Source organism: Hirundo rustica, chromosome 1 (assembly GCF_015227805.2).
Source record: "Hirundo rustica isolate bHirRus1 chromosome 1, bHirRus1.pri.v3, whole genome shotgun sequence".
NCBI classification, from domain to species: Eukaryota; Metazoa; Chordata; class Aves; order Passeriformes; family Hirundinidae; genus Hirundo; species Hirundo rustica.
This window is the reverse complement of record NC_053450.1, coordinates 3,461,200-3,481,770: the sequence shown is the minus strand read 5'-3', so window position 1 is coordinate 3,481,770 and position 20,571 is coordinate 3,461,200. Positions and strand designations below refer to the sequence as shown.

Sequence of the window (20,571 nt, the reverse complement as noted above, 5' to 3'; positions counted from 1 at the left end):
CCAGTGCAGAAAAGCAGAGCCTCTCCTGTTTCTTATTCTGCCATAACCACTAAAACTACTGCTGAAGACAATTGCAGAGACTGACATGGAATAAAACAAGTCTGTGTAAAAGTCTTCCTTCCTTCCTTTTTTGGGGGTTCTATAATCCAGTGCATTTTAGAATGACAAAATTGTTAAGGTTGGAAAAGACCTTTAAAATCCTCATGTCCAACCATCAACCCAGCACCACCACCGTGTTCACCACAAAACAGTGTCCCCAAGTGCCAAATTCACACTTTTACTGGAACACTTTCAAGGATGGTCACTCCAGTACTTCCCCAGGCAGCCTGTTCCAGTGCTTGACAATCCTTTCCATTAAGAAATTTTTCCTAATATTGAATCTAAATCTCCCATGGAGCACAAACAGGGTGAGGAGCAGCTGAGGAAGCAAAAGAGGCTCAGGAGATTCCTTATCACTCTCTACAACTCCAGGAGACTGGAGAGTGTAGCTAGGAAGGGGTGAGGCACTTCTAAGTAGCAAGTGGTAGGATGAGAGGAAAACACCTCAAGTTGCACCAGGAGAGGTTTAGACTGAATTATAGATCAGAAAATTGGATATTTGATATCAGAAAACTTTCTCCATGGGCTGTCAAAAAATTGTAAGAGGTTCAGGAGAGTGGTGGCATCACATCCCTGGAGGGATTTAAAGGACACGTAGATATGGCACTTGGGGACACAGTTTAGTAGTGGCCTTGGCAGAGTTGGGTTAACTGTAGGGCTCGATTACCTTAGAGCCCAAACAATTCTGTGATTCTAGGATGCAGAATACCATTACTCTCTGGGATTAAAAAAACCCAAACAAAAACAAAAACAAAAGAAGAAACCAACAAATAGAGGAAAACCAATCTCTCTCCTTTACAGGGATGTGTCTTCTTAACTGATCAGCCATGAAAGTGCTGCTTTTTGCATCAGGATCTCATGAGAATATCAGGTAAGGCGAAGCAGCTCAGCTGGGACAGTCACCGTGAGTGACCTTCATTACCTATTTATAACCTAATCTCTGCCTGGGCCTGTGGGAATGAAGAAGCCGACTTCCAAAGGCCAACTCAAGGATGGGCTTGATTTTCAACATCCTGTAAATTTACTGTCTTTGAAATGCAGCCAACTGACAAGGATGACATGTCCCTTTCTCAAAACCAGGTCTGCTTTCGGAGCAACTATCACAGCTGATGATCACTCCCATTGTGTTTGACAGATGATTCTGGGAAGATCACCACTCTGTTTGCTGTTCTGCCCCTCTACTGGGGCTCAGAAGCACCCTGACACACCTCACAAAGGTGGGCATCAATAGAGTTCACAAGTTGTACAGTGAAGTGACCCATCCACAGCAGAGTGAACACCACTGAGCAGTTCTGGGAGCTTCCCTGTCAGTAACAAGCACTATTAGGGCAGCTGGTGGAGCCAAAAAATAAAGGATGATCCAACTCTCAGTAACTTGTGCCACTGAAAGAAATAATCTTGCCAGTCCCAACCTTGCCTCCAGCAGGTTCTGATTCAGTTCACATCAACAGAAAAGTAACCAGAACAGAGAAGATGAGAGCCAAAAGGGCAGACAAAGGGGAAGTCTTGAGTTTAATGAACTTCATCAGCTTGGTGAAGGCTTACAGAAGTATTAAGGCTCACAGAAGGAAAGGAAAAGGACTGGGAAACTGGAAGCCGAAGAAGAGAGAAGACAGTGCAGCAAGCAGAAGGACAGATCTGTTACATCAACTTGGTCAACTCATTAAATCATCCCACAGGTGATCTAGCCTTGTGTGTGTGCCAGGGCTTTTGTATCACAGCTATCAAAACTCACAGTCCAGGACTGCTGGGGCGTCTCCTACCTGTCAGAGCCACAGCATGGATGTCACCTGGTTACAGGAACCCACTTTACAAACCCCAACTGCAGAGCTGGAAGGTGTGTCTGCCCTGTGAGGAACAGGCTGTTCCAACACACACAGCTTGTTACACGAGCCTCTTGATACTTCTTTTGTGTGACACAAAATACCAGTGAAAGGAACAGTGCTCAGGCACACAGCAGTTTTGGAGACAGGAAGGACACCAGCTGTGCCTGCTGTTCAAGGCTCAGTTTTACACAAAATGATGAGGGTTGGTGTTATCTATGATTTGAGAGCCTCACATCCTGCTAACCCTGGCTCATCCAGCTGGCTGATGGATTTTATTGTAGTAACTTTTGTGTGCAACTTACTGAACCTTGTAATTTCTAATACCTGGCTTAGTCCAGAAGAATTCCAAGATGTAATTTCTGAACACTGTGAATACACACCCCTTGAATTTGGATGATAAAAATAAAATAACCATGTGAGGTATTCAGTGGTTTACTAACACTATAGGAAGCTTTTAATTTAAGAACCATTCCAAGACTACTTCCCCTTTAGTAATCTAAATATTTCTACAAGTACTGTCATATGATCTTAGACACTTTGTGTTATGGCATTACAAATATGACAGCAGCATTTTGATTATGCACAGCAAATCTCTCTGGGTTTAAAAGGTATGTCAGGCTGCGTGTATTTGATAACACATTAAATGACACTTGGAAAGGTATTGAATAATTTACACATTATCATAGCTCTTTCATGAGCATTTTACACAATTCCTTTCCACAAGCTTCAAAACAATATCTAACTTTGGTTTTAAAACCAATTAAATGTGTTCTGCAATGTGTACCATGTGAGTTGTATCGCCTCATAAAAATGGAATTGACAGTGGTACACTAGGTAACAAATTTCCACAGCATAAATTATTCACATCTCATCACCACATGATAACACCACTATCACAGGGAGGATTCAGCAATCTTATCCCTTCTAAGCTGTGATTTCACAATATTATCAGTGAAAAATTTAATGTGAGGGAAAATACTGATGTAGATCACAGAAACAAAAATAGGTAACATGCACAGAATATGCAACATTCCTGAAACACAAGTTCTAAACATTCCTAATTTCTTTGCATTTGTAGAATTTGTTAGAATCGGGACCCTAAAGAGAATTTACAAACTGAAGATTGCCAACTGCAACATCTGCTAGAATATAATAACTCGATTTGTGAGAAATTAAGTATACACTATTTACAATAATTTTGCAGAAGGTACGTGCAGCCTCTAAAATAACCAGTAACTTCTGCACAGATTGTGGTTATGAAGATAAACCACAGAAATAGATGCATAACGCCCCTGCAATGAATGAGCAACCACAGTAATATATTCTTTGGTTTAATCTCTATTTGATTTACTGGTATTTTACAACTCTGAGCTCCCCATTTTCTCTAGTAAACCACCATGTCTTTCTGCAAATAACTTTTGTTTCCTCTTGTCTTTCTGCCAGGAAAGTGGACAGCTTCCTTCTTTCCACTCCTGAGCAGGCACCACCAGCTTTACTCTCCGAAAAAGCTGAAGAAACTTAGGTCATGACACTTCCTATAATCAACTAACCAGCATCTTGCAAAACCTCAGCAAATGTGCCCAGGTTATGAAAAAACCCCAGAATTCTGCAGTTATCTTCCCACTGTTCATTGCTCCTGGTATAACTTGAGAAGATGACAGTCAGAAGGAAGGCAGATATGACTTATTGCTCTGGGCCTCAATATAAGTAAGTTTAACAATTGGCAAGTTTCATAACAGCAGAGGGATAAAATGATTTTAGACTGCATTTCACTCTTTTCAAATCACATTTCTCCTACTCAGTCTACAGATAAGTACAACCAGTACTTAATATCTTTTTGGCTTTATTTAAAGAACAAGATTTATCCTTTTAAAAATTGCAGCTATGTGCTTATACCTCAACTAGGAATAGCATTCCTGTCCTGAAACTTTTAAATATGACAAAACTTGCTGATTTCAGCACAAATGATTAGGAGAATTCTGTTCCTATTTTATGCTTCCTCTAAATCCCAGGTTTCTCTTCAGTTTGCAGGAAACTCCTTAAAACAACAAAAACCCCTTCAAAGCACACAAAACACTGCTCACAGCTCTTAGTGAGAAGTTTGGCAGGTTTATTTCCCCCCATTCCACCAGCTCTATACCACTACAAGATCTTTCATAGTAAAGCAAATTACAGAGTATTTTTTATGACAAGGCAGGAAGACTTATCTGACTGACATTGAACAGACTTATACTCTTACTTCCATTCTTCTGGAGGGTGGGCTAGTTCAAATTTCTCTCTCACATTGGACACCCCCATGTCCAGGTGTAGCCAGTGAACTTCCTCAGACTGCAGGTGACTGAGCCGTAACCCATAGCAGGCCACATTTTTCACTTTGTGACAGTCCACGATCTTCTGAATTATGCCCTAAAACAGAGAAACACACACTCCTTACAAGCTGTAAAATACAATAAATATATATATATTTAATTTTAAATATTACCATGTAATACCCTATACAAAATACTAAGGAGCACATCAGTAGCAACTTTACTAAAAATATATTTTAAACATATTTTATTGTAAGCTAATCTTTCACACAACCAGCTACAACTGCTGAAGTTTTACCAGCACAACTTCAGAAAACATCAGTAAATACATTCCATGCATCTTATCAGATTTAGGCCAGTATTTCCTCTATGTAAAACAGAGTAACATAAAAGCCAAAATTTCAAAAGCAGGTTTGTGGAGGAAAGCAAGATTTATTAGTTCCAAAAAACCCACCAACAGCCTTTAAAAGTCGCTCTCCATCAAGAACCAGAAAATCATCTTGAACTTTCATCCTCTTTAGCGCCCCAACAGCCAGGATTTCATAGGTCACACCACAGCCCCTTGGTTTCCTTCCCCCGCCTCCCCCAACTCATTTGAGATTCAGCACAGATCCCTTATAAAACCAGGCAAGACACAATTATTTGGGAACATTCTCAAACACAACAAATGCTGTTTGCCCTGAGGTAAATTGCAGACTTTGAGGATCTCTTGCCCAAGAAAGGAACCTTTTACATAAACCCATAGCAGATTTCCATGTCAGACATCAGAAAGGTTGGGCACACAGTAACTAAAAATCAGATGTGACAGTGGAGCAGGGATGAGCAACCTTTCAGGCCCAGTGTGCCAGGCTGTCCTGCTCTTATCTCGATTAGGGAGCCAGCAGGAGCTCCACTACCCCCTCACAACCCCAGCAAAGGGAAGCTGTGTCTCTCTACCAGGCAGCAGATCCCTGCTGCAGGGGCTCAGAGCTCAGCAGGGGAAATCTCTGCTTCCAGACACCTCTCAGGCATTCAGAGGCCTTTGCTTTTGTGCCTGCAATGGTCTGAAAATTTCCTACTGAAAACGCTCCTACAGGTACACACACACACAAATGCACAAGTTGCTGATTCCTGCTCAGAATTCCAGCAAAGCATCAACAAACAACCAGTGGAAGCTCTACAGGAGCCAGGGGTGGCTTTCTGGAGTGAGTCAGATGAGAGGATTTTCTATAGCATGGTACTGTGGCTCTGGGGCATAAGTCTGGTGAGGAGCAGCTGAGGGGGGCCCAGCCTGAAGAAAAGGAGGCTCAGGGGGGCATTAATGCTCTTCTCAACTCCCTGACAGGAGGGTGAAGCCAGGTGGGGGGTCAGACTCTTCTCCCAGGGAACAAGGAAGGAAACGGCCCCCAAGCTGCGCCAAGGTAGGTTTAGACTGGGTATCAGGAACAAATTCTTCACTGAAAGAGTAAAAGCCTTGGAACTGGCTGGCCTGTGAAGTGGTGGAATCATCATGCCTTGAAGTGCTCAAAAACCATGTGGATGTGGCACTTGAGGACATTGTTTAGTGCTGAACTTGGTCATGGAGCTGGGTTCATAGTTGGATCTGACGACCTAAGCAGTTTCTCCCAACCTAAATGACTTTGTGATTACTTCCCAAAATTTATTGTTTAAATAAACAAACCCTGAAGAAATTGTTTAAACCCTGATTTTGCAAATTAAGCAAGCAGAAAACTAACTGCAAAAAGAGAATTAAGGAAGCACTAAATCTGAATAGAGGGGAAAGATGACACGTGTAGGAGTGGAATCATGCTGTTGGTGAGGTGATACCAAGCTGTTAAATCAGCTCATACATCTCAAACTGCAACCTTTAAATAATCTTTCAGAAGCAGCACAGTGCACAGAGAAATGTAAAACAAAATTCTTTCAAGCCTACAGGAAGGAAACACAAGCCATGTTTAGTAAGTTCATAGAGACAGTTAGAAGAGGTTCCATCAAGCCCAATAGGACCTTGTGTCCAAGAGCAGCAATATGAACATCATCAGAAGCATCTTTTTGGTTCAGAACCTGCAGTGCCTCAAATTTCCCTTGTCTCCCATGCCTTAGGGCTGGACATCCTGTGCTAAGTGAATGGCGAGCCTAGACCTGAAGGAAGATGGACAGCAGCAGCAAAGCAAGCAGGAGGCTTGCAGAGGCTGGTATTGTGTGGGAGGGAAACTTCACAACACTCAGGGCAAATAAATCCAAGCTCTGAAGCAGCTGGCAGCACCACACTCACCAGCCACAGCCTGTCCCAACAGCCAGAAGGTGCCCAAGCTGCCGGGACAAAGTCCTGATGTAAACAGGCAGCTCCCTGCAGGCACCTCGGTCACACAACTCAAGGTGAAACAACTCAAGGAGGAACCAGAGCAGCCACAGATGGGTGCCAGGGGATGAGGCAACACCAGGCAAGCACACAGGAACACTTCCCCCAAGTGCTCTCCTAACCTCAGACTATTTTTATCCCACTGGATTTCCCAAGCCAAGCATTGTTTCTGTCATTCATCAGCCTTCAGTGAAACTCTTCCAATTACTCATCCTGTCTCCTCCTAAAGCAGTTCACTTTTTGCAACCTTCCCCAGCAATTGCAAAGGTCTGTTATCAGGTCAGTGAATGTTTTAAATCTGCATTAAATGTAAATTGTTTAAGTTTGTTTCTTGCCTGCATTTGAGGCTCTTTGTATCACAAACTACAAAGGAGAACAGTTGCCTGTATCCCTGGAAACACTCACCCACCACCAAGTACTCTCAGAAGAGACAGAGGCATATTTAACCTCTTCTTCACCCAAAGGACAAGCTCTGCTTAGTTAGTAAAGCCTAACATTTTGGCAGGCGAGCTCTCATCCAAAGGGAATGGTGCCAGCTTTTCTACATGCAAACAGAAGAGATTCATTCATTTTCATCTCTTCCTGCACCCTGCACAGAGCACGTAACATACAGCATTACGTTTTGGAAATCCTTCCCTCCCCCCACCTCTGACACTGTCAGCTGATAATGAAAATGGAGTTTCATGTTCTTAGATGATAGTTATGCCTGCTGTGATAAGAAATGGCTTTGAAAAGGAAAAAATTATGGTAAAATTATCTCTGACCATGAAGCACTGAGATGCATAAGGCTCAGCTGAAACCATTAGTGCTTACTCAAGAAAGAATCAAGATGGGCAGCTCAGACCCTCTCTAGTCTTCAGGCTGGGATTTCAAAAGGACTGAAAAAGTCAGATGTACTAATCCCCACTACAATCGAGTGAGATTTTAAGCCTCTCTCTTTTTCGTATCATCAATCAAGTCTAAACCTAACACAGAATCAAAAATAAAAAGAGACATATTTTCTGATTTATGTAAGAAGGGCGAGGTATGTAGTAAGGTAGTTGTTGTCAGCCCAAGAAAATAATTAACAACAATTAGTATATGCTGCAACTCAAGAAAAAGCTTAAACACTTAGATAACAGCAGAATGGACGCATAGGAGGTCAAGTGCAAGTGTAGGAAAATAGATTTTAAAAAGCCATGTATTGTCAGGAAGGAAGAAGTGGTGCTTTATACGAAACAAACACTTGAAGTGCTTCTTTTCGCTGTTGTTTAGGAAAGCTGCAGAGCTCATTCCAGGTGCTATTAAACCACAGTCAGAACCAAAAACTGGAGGAATAAGGAAACATGGTGATTAAAACATTCAAAATGGCTGGTTTGCAGTCTCTAGTAAAACATCTATTTGCTTATATACTTCTTTATTAATAAACCAGAGGATTTGAATTTCAAACATTTAAAGCCACACGTCCCATCAGGGGAACCCAGCACAGAACAGGGAGGCTCATCTAGCCCCAGCAACTTGCCCAGCCCAGGCTGCTCTTTCCAAACAGTCCAAGATTAATCCCCAAGGCTTGCACTGGCACTGCAGCCAGTCTCAGGTCAGTGCATTTAACTCCCATCAGTAGTAAATAACATGCTGAATGTCCTCAGGTCCTGGGCAACCTCCACAGACCCAGTGGAGACGCTTGGAGTGTCCAACAAAGCCACTGCCATCACTCCAGGATGGGTGACAGCCTCTGCACCTTCCACAGTGGCTCTGTGAGGAGCCCTGCCAAAGCAGCCTGATGTTCTCTGTGGCAGTGATGAGAATGCATAACCAGAAGCTTCCAGACAAACAACTTAACTGCTTAACCACTGCACAAAAGCAACTACAGCATCCTGCTGAGACATGTCACCACAATCTTTTAGCTGGAAGCACAGCCAAAGAAATCTGAACTCTCTCCAGACTCTACTGCAACCAGCCTTTCAGCCCAGGAGGTTCCTCAGATGGATTGCTGAGTGGAAAAAAACAGGTAAGGACCATCAGTTTCAACCTGGATGAGAAACTTCTGACCTCAAATTAATCACAGCTAGAAGTACTTGTTGGAGAGCTTGACTCCACCAGAAACCTAATACAGAATGAGGTTTTATTTTGGGTATAGGGGATCCTTACATGAATACAAATTCCCATGAGCAGTTTTCGTGTGTTTGTTGGTAGCTCCCTACAACTGCAAGGCAGTCACAAAATCATCTGCCACTTGAATGTGGTTTACCGTAATCACACTGATTTTAATTAGATTTCTGAAGCTGACATTTACATCCTGAACATAAAATAAACTAGTACAGCTGAGCAAGACACAGCAAGAAGCCTTCAAAGGAATTTCCTATCAATAACAGGCAAGGGATAGGTGACCTTTCCTTCCCTTTACTCCAGAGAGAAGAAAAAGCTTTTTCTATAGGTAGAAAATTAGATAGCACACATTTTTACTCTTTTGTCTAAAGAACCCAGAGATATACATCACAGTTAATTTAAAAAAAAGATTAATATTTGCCCTAAATTAGGAGAATGTGCCCAAAAATAGAATTTACACTACAGTATATTTAGGAGAATGCTGAAAAATCAAGACAGAGCAGAGAAAGGCCGAAAGGCACACAGTACCCTTGGCTCTCCCAGTATGTATCAGTAATACTTTGCTTCTGTAAATGAGTGAAAATGAATTGCTTGCTTGTAAATTAACAAGACTGATGTGCTACTATGAATAAATTGAAGGCAGAATAATATACTCCCAGTGTGACTACAAACCTAATTTCCTTATTTAGTAGAAAGGAGAAAGTTTCTTGCACCAGAAAATGTTTTTAAGTAGCAATTCTGACATAGGCACAAGCGTGCTAATGTTTGTGCAGCACTCCAAATATGCCAAACACTATTTATATATCAAGTACTGTAACTCCTGATGACAGATTTATATGGGGGGCTTAAATGAAAAGCTGAACAAAAGTGAATGGCAAAGGTCTGATGAAAATTAATTTATAATTTCCATAAAGAAGAACTCTAGAATATGCACACTACACCGAAATCTGGCTGTCCTCTGATAACACTATGTCTGACAGTCAAAGCAAAAAGCCCACATTCCTCTTTTTCTTATTACTGTGCTTATCCAGCAAGAACATTTGTGTATCACATGATAAACAAGATTGGGAAACTGATGAGGCTGCACAAGAACTCTGCCCTTGAAGCCCAACAAGTTCATATTGAAACCACAGCCTGAACACAGGCTGTCCTGGTGGCCAGGATCCTGTCACCGTTCCAGCACAGAGACACCTCAGCTCAACCAACACATCCATCCAAGTGCCTCAGAGCCTTTCATATTCAAGCCATACTCAGCTGGTACAGCCCTGCTTTACAGTCTTCTTGGATCAATCAGCACTTTTCTGATCCTACTGCACACTTCCCAAATAAATGCAATGCTGTTTTAAAAGCTGACAATATATTCAGTTTTCCAGAAGCTTAACATTCAAAGCAGTGTGGGCACCAGGGCGAGGCAGCAGATTCTGTCCCTCTGTTCAGACCCCACCTGCAGAGCTGCATCCAGCTCTGGGAGCCCAGCACAGGAAGGACAAAGAGCTGCTGGAGCAAGTCCAGAGGAGGCCACCAAGACAGTCAGGGGGATGGAGCAGCTCCCCCACGGAGCCAGGCTGAGAGAGTTGGGGCTGCTAAATCTGGGGAAGAGAAGCTCCAGGGAGAACTTAGAGCCCCTTCCAGTGTCTAAAGGGGCTCCAAGAGAGCTGGAGGGGGGATTTTTTGCAAGGGTATGAAGGGTATGATAGGATACAGGCAAATGGCTTTAAATAGAAAGAGAGTAGGTTTAGGTTAGATAGTAGGAAGAAGTTTTTTTACAATGAAGGGGTAAAACACTGGACCAGGCTGCCCAGTGATGTGGTGAGTGCCCCATCCCTGGAAACACTCAACACCAGGTTAGACTGGGCTCTGAGCAACCTGATCGAGTTGAGACTGTCCCTGCTCGTTGCAGCAGTGCTGGAATAGATAACCTTTAAATATCCTTTCTAACCCAGATTTTTCTGTGATTCTGTATTCCACTACTCCCTATCCTCAAATGCACTTGCAAAGTCTAAGAGCCCCCTTGGATCCAGTTTTTGTACAATTAAACACTGATGCAGGATGTTGACTTGAAGCCATCTACAGATCTAGATGTTTTCAGAAAAATGCCCAAGGGCTATTTAGAATACATTTAAAATGCTATTTTGCATGTGTGTTATCATCTAAGGGAATCATGAGTATTTTGCACAAGTAAAACAGACATTCTAAAGCCCAAGGGTACGCCTGTCTTAGTATACTGATTATCACTATACCATACACCTTTTGGTTTCCATTTCAAGATCTGTAATTTTGAATTTTTGAACCTTTTTTCAGGTTCGCAGAAGGGAGGCACCTACAAAGTAACAATATAACCATGCCTTGTTACCTGGTAGAATCCATGTAGGTACACAGCGGAGAAAAGGAAGGAAAAAAGGTAAAAAGCACCAATTTTCTAGCTCTTATACTAGACCTGGAATGATTTTATAAATTTTTACACACATCTATTTGATGTCTGAATTGCTGCAGTCCAGTCTGCTTCTATACATCAAATAATTCCACTGCCTCAAAGTGCATATATCATTGCACACATGTAGAAATGAGATTTGAATATGCAACCATTTCTGTAAAGAGCTGATTTCATCAAAAACACTAACACAGCTTTGACTCCTGCCAGCGCTCACAGCCTCTTTACACAGAAATTTGTGTGACCAAGCTGCTCCCCTATTACTAAATCTCTACTTTAAATCTAGTAGGAATCTATTTTAAAAAAATAAACCTAGTAGATCAAAAGTTATCCAATCAATATATTTTTACAGATTTTACAGATTGCAGTAGATACACCAGAGCAGCTCCATCCCATGCTCATTCTACAACTCTTCAAGCTTCTGGCTTGGGAGGAACTGAGCAGCAACAAAGCACATCTGGCCATTCCACAGTTGGGGAGCAGCGAGTTCAACCACTGGCTACTGTCAGTCAGTCAGAACCAGGATGGTGTAGCCCAGATGTGCTCCAGAGTAGCCACAGTAGATGTCTGGCACCTTTTGTCCAGATATTGGCTCTAAATAACGTGTTTGAAAAAGAAGGAGAGACTTGGAGGTGAGAGGGTGGAATCACATCTGGAACTGAGGTTGGACTGACAAGCCTCTTGCCTTCTTTCAGAACAGGCAATATCCTTCTTGGGAAATGTTTGAAAACCAGGAATGCTGCTAGGGATGACAAGGGATGTTCATCAACAGGGCTTTAATACTTTATCCCCTCGTGGTGCACGGTACCAGCATAAACAGGAATCTCCTTTCCCCCTCCCAGCCCTCTCAGCCGTGTCAGTCTGCAAGACAATGCAGCTAACAAGATTACAGAACTGATCTGGATTTAAAACAACAGTACAACAATCATTCATTTTAACTTGGATTGAGTTTGCCAAAACAGTCACACCACCTATGCCAGCACAGCTATGGTGGCAGCATGAGAAAACAAACAGCAAGAGGGAAGCTGGCACAGCTGCCAGATGAAACACGTGTCTTAACCAGGACAGCATTTGAATTGCAGACCTTTGCACTATAGGATCTTTCCATTCCTCCAGCACAAACTGGATCTTCAATTAAATACTCTGCTCTCGTGCACCAACAGCTAGAAGTACAGCATGGATTGAATGAGAGAGGCAACACACAGGAACACAGTAAAGCAGCTGAATTAACTGCTTTAGACCCAGCTGAATGTGCTTCAGCCCTCCCCATGAAGGGCTGAGCTTAGGGAACAGACCAGAATACACAAACTTCCAACCTGCACACATCCCTTCTACCTGTGAGAAGTAAGATCTTGCAGGTGGGTAGGGATGATGAAGTTGCTTTGGTCTTTTCACAAATGGGAAGGGATGTAGCCAAGGCATGCTCCTTGCTTTTTTTTTTTTTTTTTTTTTTTAAAAAAATTAGGCAATATCCTTCCCCTTACCTAAGGATGTACTTTCTAAATTCAGCTTTTTGAGTTCTTATTCTGTCAGCATTAAGGAAGCTGACATTTCAAGGTGGTACTGCATAGAAAAGGAAGGAAAAGATATTTGAATTGAGAACAGGTTAAGAGAACCCTGAACACTATTTGCTCAAGAGCTCTAACCATGCTTCTTTCCAACTACAATAATAAGGACAATCTTACAGGTTAAAAGTTTTAGTGCTATCTCTGTCCAGCTTAGGTTTTAGACAGTATAACAAAATCAGAAGAAAAAAAAAAACTCTGAGAATTAAGGTACAATACATGTCTGGCAATAACGTGGTTTGAGATTTGTGGTTGTTATTTCCACATAAATAATGTCCTTACTTCTCACAACTACTAGCTAAGAATCAAGGACAAGGCTAGAAGTTTTTAAAAAGGTGTAATTGATGCAAGCTGGGCATCTCTGGGGTGGAAAAGGAGACCACAGAAAATCTGCATTTCACCCAAAGTCGCCTGTAAGGACTCAGACAAGATTTTCCAATGCCTGTTTTCTAAAAATCCCGTATCTTCTCTACCCACTCAATCTGCTACAAGCATTGCACTCTGCTTCAACCACATCTGAAAACAGACGTGCTTTTCTCCTATGTGCTAATCAAGACCCGGCGGCAGTGTTTACTTTCAGAGTCCACTTGAGACCAAAAAATTCCATCTCAGCTACACCTACCTCCTCACATGCCACACCTGAGGCTGTGAGCAGGGCAGAGAATTCTCTCCAAGCCCGAAGCCTGAAAATTTCTTTGTGCATAAGCACCTAGACACCACATCCAAAAAAGCCATACCAAGACAAACAGCGAAGATAATCAACCTTTCTTCCCCTGGCAAATGCTTGGCTGTGCCCACATACACATTCACAGGAGGAGACCACTGTTTGCACATTCATAAAAGCCTTTTCTTTCTTTTGGAAATGAAGCATGTCTTTAGCATAACACCAAAGAGGGTAATTACAGAGAGCTTGCCAGCTCTTTGAAATCCAAGAAAGCACTTCCCAGAATTTGAGAAACTGCTCTTGCATCCACTGCAGAGCACAGCCTTCATCCCTCTGAGGAAACAGCCGTCTTTGAGGGACTAAATCCATCCAGAATAAGCAGAGGTCCACAGCCCAAAGTTCTCCTCAAAGCAAAGCCTATGTGTAGCCACACTGTTGTCTTGGTGAAAGGTATTTTAAGATGAACAGCAAAGAAGGCCTTTTAAGGGACTCCTACAGAAAGCTGAGTTCTGTTCATATGAGCTTAACCACCTGAGTTTTAATGAAAAATGTTTCCCTTCATGACCAAGGAATTGTATAGAAGGTATACAGCTAAATCACTGTTTCTACTCTATGCTTAGGATATCATATCTTTTTTTTTTTTTTTCCCCCATCCTCTTTTTTTGAGAGGAAAAGGCCTTTTCGTCACTGCTTTCACTGTCAAACACATCCCTCATTCACAGAGGCAAATCACACTTTGTTAGAAACAGAAAATGTTAGGAACCAGAAATCCGGAAAGAAAATTCCAACTTTACTTTCTCTGGTACATTCCATAAAGTCCTCTGGCTTTAGCAGCAGAAATACTTTTAATTGGATCATCTGGAGATTTCAGACCAAGTCTGACTTCTAACACTGGGAATGTACCCCAAATACTGGAATGTTCACCAACCATCACCCCAGCAGTTGTCTTGGAAGACCTTTTTTCTTTTCCTTTTAATTGCAGAGCTGTCTCAAAGACATCCATCTTTGAATATGCCTTCAGAGCTCCTTGGAAACAAACCCAGCTCCAGTCTCCTCGCTCAGGTTGTAAATCAGAAGAAATGGAAGACGTCTCCTCCACAAAAGGAGGCATAAAAACCTTACAGGCTATTTTAATCTTAAATTATTCAGCTTGGTCGAACAGCAGTCATTCCAATGGAATGTAGGCTTGTACTCCAACAAGGGTTTACTGTTTCTAAAATAAATGTCATGGTAATACATCAGTGCTAGACCTTTACTACCTGCACATTCACATTCAACAGTCACTGTCCCAGTTTAACCAAATGACAAAAGAAGGACATTCGCTTAACACCTACCCATCAGAACAATACAAAACTCCCATTCTTTTTGGAAACATCCATCCAATTAAAAATACATGTAAAAATTAAAAATTAAGGCAAGCCTCAAGTAACTGCTACATGCCTGTTCTCTTGGTCCTGCTTTTATTAAAAAAAAAAAAAAAAAGGGATATTCTTGCTTTAAAAAACAATATATAAGTGCCAAATGAACTCAGCACTGAATTTCTTACAGCAACTCCAAGTTTTGTGTCCCTAAAGTCCATAACCACAGGTATTCCTGAGCTGGAAAAAAACAGATTTAATCTCTGCTTTTGTTTTCCAGGGTTTTACATATTTCTCTGGAAAGACAGCCTCCAGTGAAGTACCACTTTAAGAGCTCTGGACATTCATCCACAGGAGATTTCTGCAAGGTTAAAAACATACTGAGACATAGTTTTCCTCCTCTAGTACCAAGTAATGCACTTTATGAAACAAATCAATCAGATTAGAGACAGCAAACCATTAATACTTAAGTCACGGAGCAAAAATGTTTCAAGTGCCATCCAAAAAACTTTACTCCACACAAAAAAATGTATGTAATTCCTACTGTTGAACCTCTGATCTGTCCACTCACCAAATTATCCCTGAACACAGATAAGAGCTTATTGAATTGTCAAGAGACAGATTTTCTGACCATCACCAATGAAAATCCCTGGATTTCACAGGTCTGTGATCGAGATCACAAGGTCTCCTCCACTGAGGAATGCTCTTGGGCCTTTGCACATGCAGCCATGCTAGGAAATAAACGGTGGGAAAGGGAGATAAACATTCAAAACTCTTTAGGTTTTTTTTTTGTTTGGTTTTTTTTTTTTTTTGTTTTTTTTTAATTTCATTTTCTTTTGCACAAAGGAAACTTAAGAGGGCAAAAGGAGAAAACAAGTCTCCTTCACTCTGTGACAACTCTCTCCCTCCAGCAGAATCACATCTTTGCAGTGGAATTTGAAGAACTGTTGGAAGGAAGGAGCAGATGGGGACCTGCTTCTACAGCAAGTACCTCACAGCAGAAAACAACCCCGCACACCACCTACCACCCTGCAAGATGCTGCTCTTGGAGGATAATTAAAAAACAAGCAAACCACAAGAGCATTTGAAGCGTTAAACTGGGCTTTGCTACAGTTTCGATACCACAATACCTCAAAAATTTCAAGGATAAATGCAGAAAAGGTAAGATCTCAGCATTAGAGAGGATATAAGTTCACTATAAAGAGTTTTCATGCATAGATAACATTTCCACAGAACTCTAAGATTACAGGTACATATTCTTTTAAAAGTCACAACCTTTGGGTTTTTTCCATAGATGAACTGAAGGACAATATTATAAAAAATACAAGGAGCAGGTGACTACCAGGGGGAGAGGATGGACAAACAGACTTTCTGGGGGGGGAAAAAGGGACTCTTAAGAGCTCCATTTTTCCACACTATGGGGGACTAAGTTTCCAAACAGCATTTCTTTCCTTATGTGATATGCACACTATATTTAAACATTTTAAGCACATAAATACCCACTTCTTACAATTAAACATATCCATTCATTATTATTTCTTTAAAACATGCAAAATGTCATTTAACCCCACTTTCAGCCCAGTTCTCATTCCTGCCTTGAGGCGTCACACAGGTTGGTACCACTTAAAGCTCCTGAATTTATTCAAAATATACAACAGGTCAAGATTGTTTTAAAATTACCCATGAAACTTTTTTATTTGTTTCCTCCAGATTTTTACCTCCCATTTTTTTAAGATAACACTTAAGCTAAAGATGGCATAAGAATGCTAAAAACAGACTTACTCGGACATCAGTAGCATCTCCATGCCGGATAATGCTGGCCCACGTGGTCGGTTCACTGCTGTTTTCAAAGTAGTGGAAAACCTTTAGGACTCGTTCCATGGCCCCTGGGGAACGCTCCATCCCAGTACTGAGGTGACTCTTTGCACCTGAACTTGGGGTGTGATTCAAGTTTGGGTCAAGGTAAGCTGCTGCCATGGTTTTGCTAGATGCTAGGTATCTGTCATATTCTAGGGAAAGGGAAACAAGAAAGAAATTCATTTTAGTTATGCATGAATCTTATTCTTCTTCATACAAGGCATTTACCAGAAAACCATGAAGATTCACTTCCTTTTGAAAAGCAACTAAAATATTTATGTATCTACAAATATAAAAACCTACCTTGATGACTAGCAGAGAAATTGCAAGCCTCTTGGAGCAAGTGATCTTAACTTGAACACCACAATTATTTATAGAAGTGTTGTCTTTAGCAAAACCTCTTCCATTTGTTTCTCAATGACTTAATCCAGGTCCCTGACAAAGCCTTCAACACCAAATACCAGCTTTTAGTTCAAACAGGAGTTTTCATCCCTAAAATCTGCCAAGTCTGATGTCTTAAAACAAGCCTCTATAGAGGCGTAAGGAAACCCCAGCACTGAACTAGAGGCTCTCCACTAAGAAGCCACACACCAACACCAAGCTCTCCTGTTTCAAGGCTAAACACTGAAAGCTTCACTCCTTTTGTGCTAGTTTGGGAACCAGTGGGACACAAAACGATCCAGGATCTAAGTTCATTATTCAGTGAGGAACCATTAAGAACACAGCTATCTCTCCTTCTCAGCAATTCCTGAACAAGTGGATAAGTTTTATCTTCCACCAGCCTGATGGCAAAAGGCACAGACCCTGGTATGAGTCTGCATGTCAAAGGAGAAAGAAGAAAATTGCCTCTTGGCTACTGCTCCTAATTAGTCAGCCACAAGCAGATGGTGTCTGCGAATTCAATGCAGTCCAAAAGAAAAAGAGCAAAGAGTACCTCCTCCCTGCCTGCCAGTCTAGAGCATCATTCCAGTCTGCTGGCTGCAGAGAGCAAAGGACTGCAGGGCTTTGCTCCAGGGCTTGGACAAGTGCACGGAGCTTTCCCTACCTCCTCCTCCTTCTCACAGCGAGCAGCCAGTAGGGAGGCAGTTTTGAAAATGTGAAGTTAAAAATAAACTAAACTTGATCTTTTTGGCATAGTGCTCTGAACTCCTTCCTGGTAGTAAACCGAACGCCTGAGCCCCGGTTTACTTCACTGAGAGGCACAGGAGAGACCCCTGCTTCCAGCTGAGCTCCTGTAATGCCTGGCTACCCCTCAGAGCTTCAGCCACAGCCCTGCCACGGTGCTCTGCTGACCTCCCCCAAAACTGGCTCAGAAAACCATCAGGGGAAAATAAATCAAAACAAAAACCCAGGTGATTCGGTTTTCAGGACTGGTTTAGTTTCATGCCACGGCTGCCTGAAGCTGCCAAACAGGAAGAGAAGCAGAAGGAGCGGGGATCAGGCTGAAGGGAGAGCGTCTCCACTCCAGCAGCAGCTGGTGATAACACCAGCCACCATCAAAACACACCATGAGCTCAGCTAACAGGAATTAGCACCAGCAATATCAAGGCTTGAAATCTTCAGACTGTAGATAACAACATTTGTGAGGCTAAAACCCGACTGGAAGTCTTAAGTATCTCTCTAATTCAGACCCACCAGATAAAGAAACAACAGCCCATTTGGGCAGGATGTCTTTACCTCTTGAATAAATGGTTGAATCGCGTTCATCTAAGGGATCTGAGAACTTACACTGGACAGACAAAAGGCCTCTAATGTCCTGCCCTCAGGGAAGATGGTAAGAGAAGCCAAGGAGAGTCTCTGGAATAATCCCACAGTGTCTGACCCTCGAGGGACTTCCCCCACCTGCCAGAGTTTCCTGTCTCTGTGAAAACTCAAGAAACCATCACATTTTTATTGTTCCTCTTTTCTGGCCATCAGTAGAAATGAATTAAGCCAACCTTAGGCCCACATTAAAGCCTCTTCACCTCTCACAAACAGACACAGATCTGAAAACGCTGGGAGCCCCTCAGGAACTCCGACTTCTCCTCACCAAAGGAGCCCACGAGCTGTTCTCACAAAAACATGGACTTTAAAGCTGAAACAAGCACAAAAATCTCCCCTCTGGCACAGTAACACCAAAACAACAAGACGGTGCAAGCTCTGAACTGCAGGACTCCCTTCCTGTAAGGTTAAAATAGCCATTGCTAAACCCCAAAGGTCTGCAGGGCGGGGAGTTTCACCAGGACAAATTCAGGCAGATGAACAGTCCAACTGCTCGGAATGAAATTGCAGTTCTCAGGCTCAGACAAGGCCACTGACCTTGTGCAGGATGCTCTGCAGCCTTCAGAACAACCCACCCTACCTCAAGGCCACTGGTGAAACTGCTGAGCTTTATTTCAAGTTTACATAAGCAGACAGCAGGGAGAATTGCTAGAACACAAAGCAAAATGAGTCATTTTTTCACAAAGGAGAACCAAAAGAATGCCCGCTTTAGTATTAATTCACCACACTCCATCCACTTAATACACAGTCATCAGGTTTTATGTGGCTGAAGAGCAGGGAGAAAAGCTATCAGGGAAATACCAAACCAAGCATTTAGATGTCTAGCCATAATCTTAAATATAGACAATCTACACCCCTTGGGAGCAGCAAACAGCAAAGCAATGCAAGACTCCAGTACCTACACACTGAAGTGCTCTTACATGGTGTCATTTCCATGGACAGGCAAAGCACTATTATAATGTTTCCATATTCATCAAAATGTGGAATTAGACATCAGACTGACAGTACTGGCTACGGGGTCAGTTTTCAAAAGGTTGTATTTCACAGAAGTTTTTCAAAGTAAAACAACCCCCTCCACAAAATTAGAATAGCACTTTTCCTTCAGAATTTGATCATCGCTGGTTCCTCAAAACTTCTTTTAAAAAGCCAGATGCTTATTTTATGAAGCACCAAAACAGCAATAAATCTGATAGCTCCAGGTATAGAAACACATACCGTATCTCTGGTTATGGACCTATTAACATTCCCATTAAAACCAGCCCCTGGGTTTGAGTTTGTAATGCTGTAAAACTCTGCCCCAGGCCAAAACTTTGTAAAACACAGCTGCTGTTAAACAACTGTTTTACGAGAGCTGCCGGGTACAAAGACGGCTCAGATAACAGTACCACGATGCTTATTTGGGCTGTTCTAAATTCAAACCAGACTGGTGTGTAATGCTGCAATTACACATCTCAGTTTAAATGAGCAGCTTTAATCCTCCTGGTATTAAATAGACAGGTAGTGTGTGCTACCATGGGCCAGAAACAAGCTACAATCAACTAAAAGAAGGCAGATTTAGATCATATATAAACCATAAATTTTGGACAGTGAAACCTGGTCTAGTGGAAGGAGTGCCTGCCCATGGCAGGGAAGTTGGAACTAGATGATCTTCAAGGTTCCTCCCAATCCAAACCATTCCATGATTCTATGACTTAATTCTAGTGTATCTTATTGGATCTTGTGGTATAAAAGGCTAATGGTCTAAAATCAAGCATGGTCAAATTTCTTTGTATGCAAGGCACTGTGCCAGCATCCCTTAGAGCTTCCAAGAGGAAAGACTATTGTTCTCCCACTTGCTTGCACTTCAGAGAAATCACACGGATTTCTCAGTAATGTCAAGGACTAATCCAAGACTGGGGGAGGAGCAAAACAAACCAGCCCTGGCCTAGTGATACTGAATGGGTCTGCTGAGATGCTGCAGTTGTTACCAGACTACAACACAAGATCTATTATTGCTCAGATGGATTTTCTTTACTGTGGTGGGAGTACCTGAGATTTAGGCAAGTTGAATCTTCCTAGAAGTCATTTCCCCTCCATGTGACTACTCCTGACATATTCCCACATTTGCTGACTATATCAGAAACAAAGTCAATGTTATGACTTCCAGAAGTAGCACAATCGAAGTTCTAAGTCACGTTTCACTACCAGCTTCGAGTATGCAGAAATTAAATCATTTCCACTAACGAGACAGTCAAAAGTCATTAAAAATATTTAAATCAATTAACTGCAAATT

General features: G+C 42.0%; 1 protein-coding gene across 18 annotated transcripts in view; it reads right to left on the bottom strand.

Annotated features, from left to right (window-relative positions):
- The window catches only part of PTK2 (protein tyrosine kinase 2), a 189,863-nt gene that overhangs the window by 90,237 nt on the left and 79,055 nt on the right, over positions 1 to 20,571 (bottom strand). For all 18 annotated transcript variants that reach the window (XM_040087474.2, XM_058424138.1, XM_058424167.1 and 15 more), the window contains 2 exons: positions 16,464 to 16,690; positions 4,165 to 4,331 (listed from right to left, as the gene is read on the bottom strand). In XM_040087474.2, coding sequence (XP_039943408.1) covers positions 4,165 to 4,331; positions 16,464 to 16,658 — 362 coding nt within the window. In that variant the 5' untranslated portion in view covers positions 16,659 to 16,690. The remainder of the gene's footprint in view (positions 1 to 4,164; positions 4,332 to 16,463; positions 16,691 to 20,571) is intronic.